At 37.1% G+C, this 14834-nt stretch overlaps 1 protein-coding gene across 1 annotated transcript; it reads right to left on the bottom strand.

Annotated features, from left to right (window-relative positions):
• Positions 1–13666: 13666 nt before the first annotated feature.
• On the bottom strand, positions 13667–14478 carry LOC121242345 (ethylene-responsive transcription factor ERN1-like). The gene has a single exon (XM_041140221.1). It carries the CDS (start codon positions 14476–14478, stop codon positions 13738–13740), a length of 741 nt encoding a protein of 246 aa, XP_040996155.1. The 3' UTR covers positions 13667–13737.
• Between the last annotated feature and the right edge of the window lie 356 nt (positions 14479–14834).

Genomic DNA, 14834 nt, shown 5'->3' with positions numbered 1-14834 from the left:
TCACAGATAAAATGAGTTAGTGCAAAAATACATTTAAATCACGAAAGTTCTTTGGGAAAATGCTTACAATACTATATTATAGTTTTTGAAGGATCACGGAGGTGCAAAAGGTGGCGACACAGCAACGTAACAGTGCAAAATGTACTGTGGCCGTGGGTCTCAAATACTCATTTTTGAATAGAGACAAACTAAGATCCAAAATTGATAGGGTAGGGCTTAGAGAGGTCGGTGAAGCCAATGGTAGTGGTGGTTTGCCGTGGGTGGCGGCGCAAATGATGGTTTTATGCCAAAGATGTCCAAATCGGAAAAGGAGATAGATAGGCTTTACGGGTGACGGATCAGAGTTGGGGTTGGGTCCATTGGGTTGCTAGGAGGTCGAGGATGAAGTGGTGAAGAGATAGTGGCCGGTGGAGGGGCGCGGACGAAGAGAACGCCGTGGCTTTGGATGGTTCGTGGAGGCTAACAACGGCGCGATAGGAGTTGAGACTGGAGGGAGGTGGTCGCCGGCCGGTGGGGAAGCGAATGGGCTAGGCGTTGAGGGCCACGGCGGCGCGGCGGCGGCGGGCTAGGATATGGACGAAAACGCACGGGGAGAGAGAGGGAGTGGTGTCGCACGGGAGAAGGCAGAGAAAGAAAGAAAAAAAGAAAGAAAGGAAATAAAAGAAAAGAAGAAAGAGGAAAGAGAAAAATGGAAGGAAAGAAATGAGGTCCAATCCTCACATCTTGGGTCACAAAAATGATCCAACGCCCAAAAGCGTAAGTAATGCTCTCTCAAGTCTACTCCCATAGGCAATTCCATCATACTCGCATTAGACTTCCAATGGCATTTCACGTCCAATATTCCTAGGGTGGCTATGTTATCCAAAATCTCATTTCCTCAAGAACCTTAATACAACATCCAATAAATTTCAATGATTAATAGCTCCATACAATAATATGTGCTAACCTCAATCAACTCCTATACTACAACTTCTAAACCTCCATAGAATTCTACATTTGGTAACCTAATGACCACTTCCAAAGTTAACCATCAATAACAAATTTTGCACAACCAAATGATTAATCTCCATCTACAAGCATCATCTAAAAAAAAAAAAAAATCAAGTCACCACTAATTCCTCAAGATCAGCACAAAATCCGAACTCCTAACTATAACCACAAATTTCACGCTTCTACTGCGCACTCTAATAATTCGCCACATGCATAAAATTTATATCCTCATAAAAAGACACCATCGAGTACAAGGTGACTCTATACCTACTAACCAGAAAACTCTTACCACCTTACATTCTTAATAACATCTAATCTAGCAGTGACTAAACTTACTACGAACTATCATTGACTTCACCAAAACGTTATCGAAACCTTCTCAGTAACTCACCAACCTACTTCTACTCCTATGAGCTAGTATCAGTACGACTAGTTCTTTCAATAGCACATCACTACTAAACCTCAAGGCAAGTCATACTGCTCAAATTATCAATCCACCAAAAGCCAATGCAAATCACCCAAGGATCCTAGTGCTTTTATTAACTCACCTACTTGATTATGTTATCCACCGTTGATGCCTAAACTTCAACTCCTAAAATCTTATCATACACCTTACATGACGACCCATCAATCTCTCTTCAATTTAAATAACAATGTCCTTAATTCAACCAACTGGATGCTTAATCTCCAAAGAAAGTATAACCTCAAAATTAAAATTCTTAAGTAACCTCAAGTCACAATTAATTCATGTAGATAATCACAATAATTATTGCCAACCATCATTCCATTGAGTAACCCACTTCGACTGCACACTCCGATCGACTCATAAAAAAAAAACTTAAAGCCAAAATCACTTGAGTTTAATACTATTGTATTTATTCATCTTCAACACCTACCCAAGACACTTCTTCCAAGTAAAAAATGAGACAAGGACCCCTGTACTCTCTGAAATACATACACACTCACTACTACTACGCATCGATCTCATGCACCCTTAGCTAGAACCAATAATCCTCCAAACGTGCAAGTAATTCGTCACTACCATTTCCATCATCTGGACCTATATCCTCGAAATCAACAAGAATCATTTCCTATGTTCGCACCATCTATTATCCTTAAAATTGATATGGATTAAATCTTCAACCTGTCACTAACCTCGAGCTAAAAACAATCATTTTCTGAACTAGATCAACATCTTCAATTCTCAGAACATACACAAACTAGATCATTACCTTCCATCTCCCAAAGAAGTTCTCTCTTAAAAATTCTTATATCAGTAACTCAACTCTGATCAATCCCAATTTAATGGTTACCAACTAATCAATTGATAGAATAGACCAAGCTAGCGTACCAAGTCTACAACACTAAGAACTCAAATCCTATTATAATTCAACCCTCAACTCTGCAATTCTAAAACCTTAAACCAGATAAGAATCATTTCCCGAAATCCTCAAGATCGATGACCTTAATTTTAAAACATTCACCTTATAAAACTTGTAAATTCTAAAACCCCAAGTATTATCAAATTGCTTATCAAGGTTGGCAAGATCGAAAACTTCTAATCTAAGTAATCCCTTAATTGCTTGTTGAACCTACCACCTTAAATCCCATAAACTTATTTCCTAAAAACTATAGAGCCACAAACATTAGATAAACTTCTCATAAATCTAACCTTGAAGCTTGTTGAACTTACAACCTCCTATTCTAAAACCCCCTGTCATATCTCCACAAAATCTAAAACCTCAATTATCCTATTCTCCAAAGAGATCACCCAGACCATGCCGTTCCCTTCAAGTCTCGATATTAAAAACAAACTAATCGCCAAGAGTTCAGGCCTACTACACTAAATGTTCAAGCCTAACAATAACATTTTCAATTACATCATCTTCCTGACATAGCATAACCTTAACCTCACTTTCAACTCAAGCAAATTAAAATACAACTGTAGCAAAATAATTAAAATACTACAATACAACAAAAATAAAATAGAATAAAACCAACAATAAAATATCATAAGAAAAAATGAAGAAAACAATGAAGCAGTACACAATAAAATATTAGAGACAACTAAAATGGCCTACCATAAAATAACATAGTTAAACAAAATAAAGTAACATAAAATAAAATAAATAAACAAACAAAGTAACACAATAAAATAAAATAAATAAAGCAATTAAAATAATATACTTTAAATTAAATAATTTAACTTACAACTTTAAAAATAAAAATTTTTAGTACTTCACCTAAGAGACATGTGGGTTTACCCAGAGCCGAACTGCTCTAATACCACCTGTGGCACCCTGACTCCCACGTACAAAAAAATACAGGAATCGTGACATCGGGATGATGAAAACACAGGTCACGCATCCCAACGATAGTGCCAAGCGTGTGCAACATGCAAAAGTACAATGTAAAAATCGTAGCTGATAATCTAAATAAGTCAACTAAGTATCAGAATTTTAAATACAAATATTCAAAACAAATTATCCTTAAAAAGTTATACAGTCATCCCAAATATATTACAAAGGCAATATATAAATAATTGATAAAAACGAATCTCGATAAACAAGAGCAATCCCAGATCACTCCGCCAACGGAGCCAAGCTAAGGTTCATCATCCTCATCTGCATCAAAATCTGCGATACCATAAAATGGTACCATAGGTAAGTATAAATTAAACAACTCTCGAGATAAAAACATATTAATGCAATCAACATGCATTCATATGACAAAATACACTTAGCCATAAAATACCATTTTTTCCTGAAAAATGATTATTTCCAACATATGCCAAAATCCCATTTTGGCCCAAAAATATAGTCTGTCATTTTCTCAGAAAATGATTCACACAAAACAAACCATTTATCGGACACTGTAGGCGGGAATCGCAAGTGGGACTCTACCACCCTCCCTGCTTACCACCATCCCTACCGCGTGTACCGTAGGCGAGAATCATAGGCGGGACTCTACCATCATCCCTGCTTACCACCATCCCTATAGTTCCTTTCCACACAATGAATACTAATCAGAGCACTGTAGGCGGGACTCACAGGCGAGACTATACCACCATCCCTACCGCGTGCACCGTAGGCAGGAATCACAGGCGGGACACAACCACCATCCCTACTTACCACCATCCCTATCGCGTGCACCGTAGGCTGAAATCGCAAACGGGACTCTACCACCTTCCCTGCTTACCACCATCCCTATAGTCTCTTTTCCTTTTTCTCAAACCAGTCAATCCAGTCTTTTCAAACACACTCAGAATCATTTCACATGAAAATCCAATTTTTAAATGAATACATGGATACCCAGTTTTCAATAAACACATGAACATGAATGTATGTACACGAAAACTCAGTTTCATTTACAAACATGATCATGCGTGCAATATGCCATGTACATGAACAACGCCATAACAATAACCAACAATGCAAACCAAACATACAACAACTCCATCCACAATCCATCCGACCCCTGAACTCCTTGGACTCAGTCCGGCATAACCAACCAGTTCACAGATAAAATGAGTTAGTGTAAAAATACATTTAAATCACGAAAGTTCTTTGGGAAAATACTTACAATGCTATATTATAATTTTCGAATGATCACGAAGGTGCAAAAGGTGGCGACACAACAACGTAATAGTGCAAAATGCAATGTGGCCGTGGGTCTCAAATATCCATTTTTGAATGGAGACAAACTATGATCCGAAATTCATAGGGTAGGGCTTAGAGAGGTTGTTGAAGCCAATGGTGGTGGTGGTTTGCCGTGGGTGACGGCGCAAATGGTGGTTTTAGGCCAAATATGTCCAAATCGAAAATGGAGATAGATAGGCTTCACCGGTGACGGATCGGAGCTGGGGTTGGGTCCATTGGGTTGCTAGGAGGTCGATGATGAAGTGGTAAAGAGATGGTGGCTGGTGGTGGCGCGATGGCGGCGCCCGAACGAAGAGAACGCCGCGGCTCTGGACGGTTCGTGGAAGCTAACGGCGGCGCGATAGGAGCTGAGATTGGAGGGAGGTGATCGCCGGCCGGTGGGGAAGCGAATGAGCTAAGCGGTGAGGGCCACGGAGGCGCGGCGGCGGCGGGCTGGGAGAGGGACGAAAACGCACGGGGAGAGAGAGGGAGTGATGTCGCGCGGGAGAAGGCAAAGAAAGAAAGAAAAAAAAGAAAGAAAGGAAAAAAAAAAAGAAAAGAAGAAAGAGGAAAGAGAAAAATAGAGGGAAAGAAATGAGGTCCAATCCTCACATCTTGGGTCATAAAAATGATCCAACGGAAAAGATTTTAAAACCGCAAGTCAATTAAAATAATTTAAACGTAATGATACAATGAAAATAAAATAATTTAATCCAACAATCAATTAATTTAAAAGAAGAACAATTTAAATGCATAATAATAATGAATATTAAGAAAACATCCTAAATTAATTTTTTTTTTACAATTTAAATATCATAAAATAAAACATTTAAAAATAACCGATATATTTAAAACAAGAGAATAAATTTTTAAATTAATAAAAATAATTATTCAATAAAAATACACTAAAATACGGGATGTTACAAGAAATGGGTGAAACCCATTTCGGTTGGGTTACTGAAGGGGAGGGAGAGAGCTGCGCGTGGAGGAGATCAGTGGTAGCTGGCTTGGTCGCTAGTGTGAGGGGAGTCGCCGGTGGTGGCGGTGAGGCTGGGCGTCGCACGATGGCTCCTGGCTGGGTTGGAGGAGAATTGGGCATAGGGAGAATCGGGCTAGAGGAGAGAGAGAGAAAGTGAGGAAGGAGGAAAAAAAGTGATTTCTTGGTCGGGCATGCAGCCACGTAGAATATGCAATGTGTATATAATTACAGCGACTACTCTATAGTACTACCCTTTCACCCATGGGCCACTCCATACTTCGTTGCGTTTCCACTCTTGATGCAGGAGTCATGTGCCACTGTCAGGAGGGCATATGGTTCACGCACCACCTTTTTTTTATTTGAAGAGAATTTATATATGAGAAATGTTTTGGTCAAACTTTAAATAGATTAATCTAATACAAGTTCTTGTAAAAAAAATACTTTACTTAAAAATATGTTTAAAAAATTATTTTTTATTAGTGAGATCTATTTTTTTACAAATTTTTTTTATAAAATTTATCTATTTAAGATTTGTACATAGCATTACTCTTTATTTATAGGGTAGCACTACAACCACTTATGATGGCTCTTGATATATTTTTTCAATTAGTACATTTCTAGGTTTTTTTTTTCCATATATATATTTTTAATCTCTTTTAATATTAAAAAAAAGTTATAATAGATCCTACTATAAATAATATATTAACACATCGACATATATATATAGCAAAACTCTTTTTCAATAGTTTTATATTATTTCAGATAACATTTTCTATTCTTAAAGTTGTTCTTAGCATGGAATAGACATCTTCCTAACAACTAAGAGCAATCAGATTCAACGTTCCCTTCTTACTACAGTTTTAAACATTCATTGTTGTAGTAGACATCGCAAAACGGAAAACAAATCATCTTGAAGGTGAGGCTATGACAGGCTCATTTCTTACCCTTTTTTTTTTTTTTTAATTTTATTATTTTAATTTTTATTTATCTTGAATATTTATCCAATAAAATAATTTTCCTAAAAAAAGTGGTAGCGCGGGCTGCTTTGGTGAGTGAGATAAGATGAGAATTTTGTGAATAATAGTAAGATAATTTGTGAATAGTAGTGAGATAGTTTGAGTTGAGCATTTTTTAAGTTTTAAGAAATGAGAGAGAAAAAATTGAATAAAAAATATTATAAAATTAAAATATTGTAAGAATATAGTTTTATAATATTATTTTTGTTGGAGATTTGAAAAAATTGGAATTGTTTTTTTTATTTATTTAAAATTTTGGAAAACTGTTAATGATTATTTTGAAAAAATTGTAATGATTAGTTTGAAAATTTTGTATTTAAATTATGTTTAGAAATAAAATAAGATAGTTTATTCTTTAATTTTGGCTAATAAAACTTAACTTATTTATTTAAAGAGTCTTGCTACACGCATAAACTTGTAACATAAAATCATGCACATATAATATTGCATGAATAACACAATTTTTTTTATTTTAAAAATGATTTTTATATTTAAAATTTTATGCATATAACAATATGTACTAACGTGTCAGTTATTGAAATTGAAAAAATTATAAATTTTAAAATTTATATTAAAAATACAAAATTAATAAAATGAGATCGTTATTCAATATGTATAATATTGTGCAATTATACGTAAATATAACACTGCTCTTCTTATTTACCTCCGTGCACGATGTTATATTGCAACATGTGCACTTGTCAGTTTTCAAAGCCAAAATAGGCAAAATTACCATAACACCACGTGGGATTTGGTGTTGCTAATAATAGAATACCATTCATAGAGTCCAAAAATTAAAAGAATAATATTAATATGTTTTCTTATTTTGGCCATTTAATTTAATTTTTTTTATTATTCATTGTAAAAGTGATATTTTTTTATTTTTAAAAAATATTTAAAAATGCTAAAAAAATAAAAAAATAAACTTTATCTAAACGGCACACTTAACGATCGCTGTTTAGCGGAAGCCTAAGCAGTACTCTAACTAAAAATCCATCTTTAGAGTGATATCAAATCAGTCGTTTTATCCACCTTTTCAACAGAAACCATTAGGCAGATGTCCAAAGTCATGGTTCCCACAATGTGAACACATGTCCCAAGGAGAGAGGTTTAATTGATGATAAAGAAGACGATTTAGTGGGGGATCTTAATAAAAAAGGAAAGGCTGATAATTAAGTGGAGAAGTACAGTGAGGATGATCAAATGGCGGTCACCAAGAGCTATGAAAATTTTATGTTGAAACTGTTGGAGATTTGAAAACTCTTCAACAGTTCAAAATCTTCACTGGTTAGTAAAGAAGGAGAAACTTGAGTTAGTTTTCATTGTGGAAACTAAAATTAAAACATGTAGATGAGATATTTTGAAAAGAAAATTAAAGTTTGAGGGTTGTTTTGTGGTGGAGCCTCGTGGTATTAGTAGTGGTATAACTTTGCTGTGAAAAATGGAAGTAGGGGTATCAATTCACTCTTATTCTCGAAGTCACATTAATGCAATAATAAAATCAGATGAAGAGTTTGAAGCATGGCATTTATTGGATTTTATGGACACCAAGATGCATGTAAATGGCAACAAACATGGGATTTATTAGACTCTTTAAAACCTAATATTAAATTACCTAGGTTGGTGTGTGGTTACTTCAATGAGATTGTTTCTCAGGATAAAAAATAGGGAGAAGTCTTCAGAATGAAAGTAGTTAATTTTAGGAAAGTATTGAAAGATGGAGAATTGCATGATTTGGGTTGGTATGGTTCAAAATTTACTTAGAGTAATAGTCACAAAGATGGCACATACACTAAGGAAAGGTTGGATAGGGGTGTTGTTAATTCAAGGTGGATCAATCTGTCATGAATGTGAGAGTAGACACCCTAGTTGCAAGGTGTTCTGACCATAGAATTTTATTACTTTCTTATAGTAAGAAGTATAACAAAAGGGATTTTTATAGTAATGAATGCAGCTTAGGTGTTGAGGATGAATGCAAGAAAATTGTGGAGAATGAATAGCAAAAGAGGTCTCTAGACACGAATATGCTCAGAGGGTTTCAAAAGAGGCTATCTAGTTGAAGTACTACATTAAGAAATTGGAGCAGACAACATTGTTCAAATGTAGAGAAGAGAATAAAAGAAAAATATGAGATGTTAAGGCAATTACAAGATAATGAAGGGAAACATAATATAGAGGAAATACAAAAGCATCAAAGGGAGTTAGGGATGTTACTTAGAGAAAATTTAAAGTGGAGGCAAAGGGCTAAACGACATTGGTATAAACTTGGAGATAGGAACACTCAGTTCTTCCATACTTGTGTCATACAAAGAAGAAATAAGAACTTTATTAAAAAGATCCAAGATACAAAAGGCAAAATAGTCACTGAGGAGTCAGATATAGCAAGACCTTTCATGGATTACTTTCAAGCTATTTATTCCTCATCAGAACCTAAAGAAGCAGAGATAGCAAGCTATATTCAATCTATTGATAAAAGGGTCACATATGAGACGAATGTCCGGTTGGAGATGCCTTTTTTTTTTTTTTTTTTTTTCTTTTTTTCTATTGAAGTTTATGAGGCCTTGAAAGACAGGCTCGTGTGTGCTAATCTCAGTGATGGGGCGAGCATTAGTCTCAATCGCATGTACAAATACTAACTGCTATCGCTCATTGGTAAGGGTGAGTGTTAGCCCCTATCGCATGCACGAGTGTTAACCTCGATTGTCGTGCACGAGTGCTAGACTCGAAAGTTGGGGGCCTGAGTGTTTGACTCTAGGAAGGCCTGACTTTTTTGAGACGTTTTCACCAAAAACTAGACTGATCAAACCACATGTGTGAGACTTGCAAACCTGAGCCAAGTGGCTTGGTCTTCAAGGTTTGTTTGTTGAGTGTTCAATTTCAATTGCGGAGGCTAGTTGGGAAAATGGTTGCTCACTGATGCTTGTGTTCTTATTCATTTGAGGAAATTTTGAAGTGCTCAAGTGTGGCTCGGAGATCAGCTCATGAAGATCTGAGGACTTTTATGTGGAAAATCTCAAAAACTAAATTTGGTAGTAGAAGTAAAATTCAAACAGTAAGTTTGGGAGAAGCAAACCCGAGCCATATAGCCATTGCTTCAAAGTTTTGATTGGCGGGGATTTCTCGCCATTGAGTGATTTTTGCCTGATGGATTGTTCGCTATTGAGTGATTTGTGCTGAATTGAGATCATTCTCCATTGATTATTTTTGCTTGACAAGGATTGCTCACCATTGAGTGGCTTTTATTGATCAAGATTGTTCACCATTGATAAGTTTTTATTGATGAAAACTTTTCACTTGCGTATCTTTGTTTTCCTGCTTGTATTGGGGCTCATGGTTGGGTCTAAGGTGCCTGAGTGTTGTTGATTAAGACTGGTGAGCAGAGTGCACCATTTATAAACTTTTCTATCTTCGTGATCTCTTTTGCCCATTCTCTTGGAGTTTTGTAGAGATTTAAGGAGCTTTATGGAAAGAACATCCAAAATCCAAACTTCCTAGAATAAGTAAAATTTAAATGGCAGTTTGAGGGAAGCAAACATGGTCACTTAGCTACTGCTGCAAGCTTAAAGTTGAGCCTGTGATGCTCCTAGTGCTTGCCAGTGATGTTGCCACAATGCTTGTTATTCTAGGTGAGCTTCATTGCTCACCTGTGATGATAGCGGGCTGAGTGCCTACCATGCTCATTGCTCGGGGCTAGCTTTATTGCTTGCCCTTGGTGCTCCATGCGTTGGCAAGCTAAGTTGTTTAGGATGAGTTTTAGTGCTCACCTGTGATATCACAGAACGGGCGAGCTAAGTACTCACTAGGGCTGTTGTTTTGGGTGAGCTTAAATGTTTGCTTAGGATGTGAGCAGGCTGATACCTGGCATGATTGATGCTTTGAATGAGCTTCATTGCTTGCCCATGGTGCTCCATGCACGAGTGGGTTAAGTGTCTACCAAGCTTTTTACTTAGGGGCGTTTGAGTACCCACCACGCTGGTTGCTCAAGGCGAGGTTATGTGCTCACCCTTGATACCCCAGGCACTAGCAAGCCGTGTGCCCGCCATGCTTATTGCTCGGGGCTAGTTTCATTGCTCACCCGTGATGTGGGCAGGTTGAGTACCCACAATGCTTGTTGCTCAGGGCATGCTTTAGTGCTTGCCCATGAGCCATACTTGATTCTCACTATGAGCCACGTTGGGTGGTCAGGGCGAGCTTGAGTTCTCCCCTGTGATGTTCCCAGCTTGAGCGGGCTAAGTGTCCATCAAGCTTGTTGCTTAGGCGAGCTTTAGTGCTGGAACGTAGGCCTTTGTTGCTCAGGGCAAGCTTTAGTGCTCACCCATGAACCATACTTGGTGCTCAGAACAACCTTGATTGCTCGCCCTTGCACGCTATGTGCATGGACGTGCAATGCTTGCGTGTGCAGTGCATTCCTTCCTTGCAAGCACTTAGAGTGCAAAGGTTTCCCACTTTAGTCTTTCCAGTGTGTTTGCCACTTTAAAACTTAAATCATAAGAAATAAACATGTTGTATTTTGAGAAAGTGACAAGGCATTATCTTCGTAGATGTTTTGGTGTGATTCGCTCCTTCTTTTCTTTTCTTTTTTTCTTTTTTTAAAATCTTGAATTCTATTCCTTCTCTCTCTCTATAATCATCCGTTGAGTATGGTGCCTCCTTTATGTAGAACTAGCTTTTATTTGGAGAGCAACAAATTGATAATCCCATAGAAGGCGCTAATGATTGATGCAATTTTTCAGTGGAGCTAGAGAGCAACAGTATGGTTGAATTGCCCACGATGATGCTTTGACATTGATACGATGCTCAGATGCACATTTATGAATTAAATAATAAATAAAACATATGAAACATGAATAAATACACGGTTTGGCATAAAGGCCTATCTCTACATGTGATTGAGAGCGAAGTCCATTATATTTAATGATTTTATAGTTTCTCATAGCCTCACGTTGCTCTCAATACAATAGAAAATATAAGGCTAATGAGAGGTTGAAAAATTTTATCCTTATGGAAATCTAGAGAGAGAGAGAGAGAGAGAGAGTCCCAAGAGAGTATAGAGAAGATATCGATCCAAGAGATCATGTATCTCATTTCTACATTTGTAGTGGCCCCTCCTTTTATAGAGGTCGTTTCTCTTCGCTGGAGTTATTACTTTAGTAGTTGAGTCCTACTTGCTTTATGAAACATCTCCTTATATGTTTTGTTCCTCATATGTACACATCACCATATTAGCAACATATTGTCACTACAAATACAGTTGGCGATGCCTCAATCACTGGCAACTGTGATTGTCTCAACCAGCATTTACAAGGTTGGTTGATTCTCATTGCTCTCACTTCATTTTTGATTGAGTCAATTCTTACACAAGTATCCATTACCTCATGCGCCCTATTTACAACCTGTAAGCTTTTTGCAACCGAACCTACTTGTTATTCTTTGGCCATCAAAGATTCAAATTTCCAACAAGCAATGGCCATGACTTTGATACATTGTTGAAGAACTAGATTGGTTCTCATCCCACCCACTGCTACCACCAATGTCATAAGATGCAAGTGGGTGTCTAAGCTTAAAAACAAAGTTGATGGGTTTGAATTAAGGTTCTCTTGAATAAGAACTTGCAGGTCTCAAGTGAGAGAGTGATAGGTACATAAGGTGAGCTTTACAGTATTTATTGCTGCCCATATAAGTATTTTATGCAGTATGAAACAAGCAATAAATATTGTAAGGCTCACTTTATATGTCTATCTTTCTTCTCCTTAAGTTTGGATAAGATCTTGATGAGATAATTTCCTGTCATTATAAGGCGCGTTTGATGGAAAAATATTTTTATAAACAAGCTATATATTGAATATTCCAAAACTTACAATCCAATTATTAAACCATCTATCGTTCTTTGATTTTGTTGCAAAATGATTTCTTGGCATTGTCATTTATGTGAATAAGTGTTCATGACCCAAACATGGGGCCGGGCTTGAATGTCCCAATTCACAAATCGCATATGATGGCCTAAAACAAGCTCCCTGGCTTAGTTCTCTAGGCTCTCAACCAGACTACTACTTGATCATTTGGGTTTCAAAGTGATACTTGATCTTTTTAGTGTTGGCCAATTCTGGTTTCAAACGAATTGGTAACGTTTGTTATTTGATGGGGATGTCTTTTATGAAGCTACACTATATCAGAGCACACTTAGAGCCTGTTTGGATAGTAAGATGAGTTGAGATGATTTGTGAATAGTAGTGAGATTATTAGTTGAAATTAAATGATATGAAATGAGATGGGAAGCACCTCCGATCCATATCCAAACGGACAAGCTGTTAAGTGAGTTTTGTGCATTCATTGCTAATAAACTCTCCCAGTTTATGCAATCCCCCAAAACACAACATTGGCAAGCTGTTAAGTGAGTTTTGTGCTACATCAAGCAAACAAGCCACTTTGGTCTCTCCTTTCATAATTCCAACTACATCAGTTTGCAAGAATTTTCCAACGCCGATTGGGTTGTGAATAAGGATGATCGTACTACCCCACACAAGATGATTCTACATCTTCCTTGGTGGTAATTATATTATCTTGTGGAGTAGCAAAAATTAAACAATACAGAGTTACGTGGTCCAGTACCGAAGTAGATTAATATAGATCTCGTGTGAACAATATTGCGAGAATCTCCTGGTTGTTTCTTTTACCTAGTCAGCTTTTAATTTCATGTCCTTACTAAACATACGAAAATTTATTTCTAAATGTAGTGCTTTCTCCTAGAACAATCATAAGGGTTAAGATCTATGTATGATAGATAGATGTATAGTTCATACACTTCAGTGGGGAAATTACCAATCTAGTCATAGAAAAGGAGTTAGATTTCTCATGTTCAGTTTTCCACCTTGAGAGATCAGCATGAAGGTAAAGTCGAAGCAATTAGCAATGGAGAGTACTCCAAAATAAGTTTTGCTTAATTACATTAACAAACTATATATGATGATCACCTTTGATTGCTACATGGCTCCCACATCTATTTGCACTTCAAGCGGACATTCTCTATGCGAAAACAACATAGAAAGCATATTTACGAGAACTGTTCATTATTATTATTTTTTTTCATGGCACTTGGCCGCCATTCTTTGACAGCCTATTTGTATGGAGAATGAGATATTCCATTGCTTAAGCCTCTTAATTGGCAATCCTTTCGATCTTCTCCTACTTGACATCGAGCAGAACTGAAAGATGGAGCAACAAAAACTGAAGAATAAACCTTGGAACTACCAACTGAGAGCTGAGAAAGTTTGTTTCTATCATGATGATCATAAATATCACAGATTCCGGATTCAGAGCTTGATGATGAACAAACTATGGTTTCTTCAACAAGCGCATCAAAAGAGCTTGAATCAACTTTATCACCATGAATCTGATTATCTTCCCTTGAAATGATCGATCTTGCATGGTTCTTCATGATTGCATGCTGAAGAAGCCAGAAAAGCCTTGGATTCTTTTCCAATGAGCTGTAACTTTCTTCATGTGTGCTCACAACTCCATGATGACATGGGAAGTTTGTCTTTGCATTTTTTCCTCTTAAAAGCCTGGCGGCGCTGTCATAAGCCAGGGCGGCCTCTTCTGCACTGTCAAAAGTTCCTAACCACAGCCTCAGTTTCTGCAAGGAGTCCTTGATTTCAGCAACCCATCTTCCTGAAGGTCTTTGTCTCACCCCTAGGTACCTTCCTCCGTTGCTTTTTCTTCTTTTTGGAAGCTCCATGCTTCCCTTTTCTTCATTGGCATGGATTCCTTCTATTCTAAGAGATGTTGGGGCATGATTTTGACATGCGTTTTGAGGTTCAGATGGGGTTCCTGAGATCACTAGGCTGATCATGTCCATGACAGAGAGATCAAGCTGTTGTATAGGAAAAAAAATGAGAGAAACCCTAAGATAATAAAAAAACAAAGTAATCAGACCTAAGAATGATGATGGGGCGCCTGATAATGGCAAGTTCAGGGCTCTTTTATTTACAAAACCAATGACATATTTAAATTAAATAAAGATTAGTATGTATCTTGGATGTACACCTTACTGCAGTGGCCTAGGGAAAATTTAAAACTTTCCTTAGTCCTCAAATGTATGGGGAATTAGAAAATGACATTATTCACTGCAGTCTGTAGAGATAGGGATGAATATAGGCATTGCCAACTTTTGGGATTTATCATATGGCTTTGGAATCACTGATTCAGTACTGC

Source organism: Juglans microcarpa x Juglans regia, chromosome 8D (genome assembly GCF_004785595.1).
Source record: "Juglans microcarpa x Juglans regia isolate MS1-56 chromosome 8D, Jm3101_v1.0, whole genome shotgun sequence".
Lineage (NCBI taxonomy): Eukaryota > Viridiplantae > Streptophyta > Magnoliopsida > Fagales > Juglandaceae > Juglans > Juglans microcarpa x Juglans regia.
The sequence above is the reverse complement of the archived record's forward strand: the minus strand, read 5'-3'. Positions and strand labels throughout refer to the sequence as shown.

Bases quoted from the DNA above. Each gene is read 5' to 3' on its own strand.
- LOC121242345 (XM_041140221.1), bottom strand. From the start codon at position 14,478: ATGGACATGATCAGCCTAGTGATCTCAGGAACCCCATCTGAACCTCAA.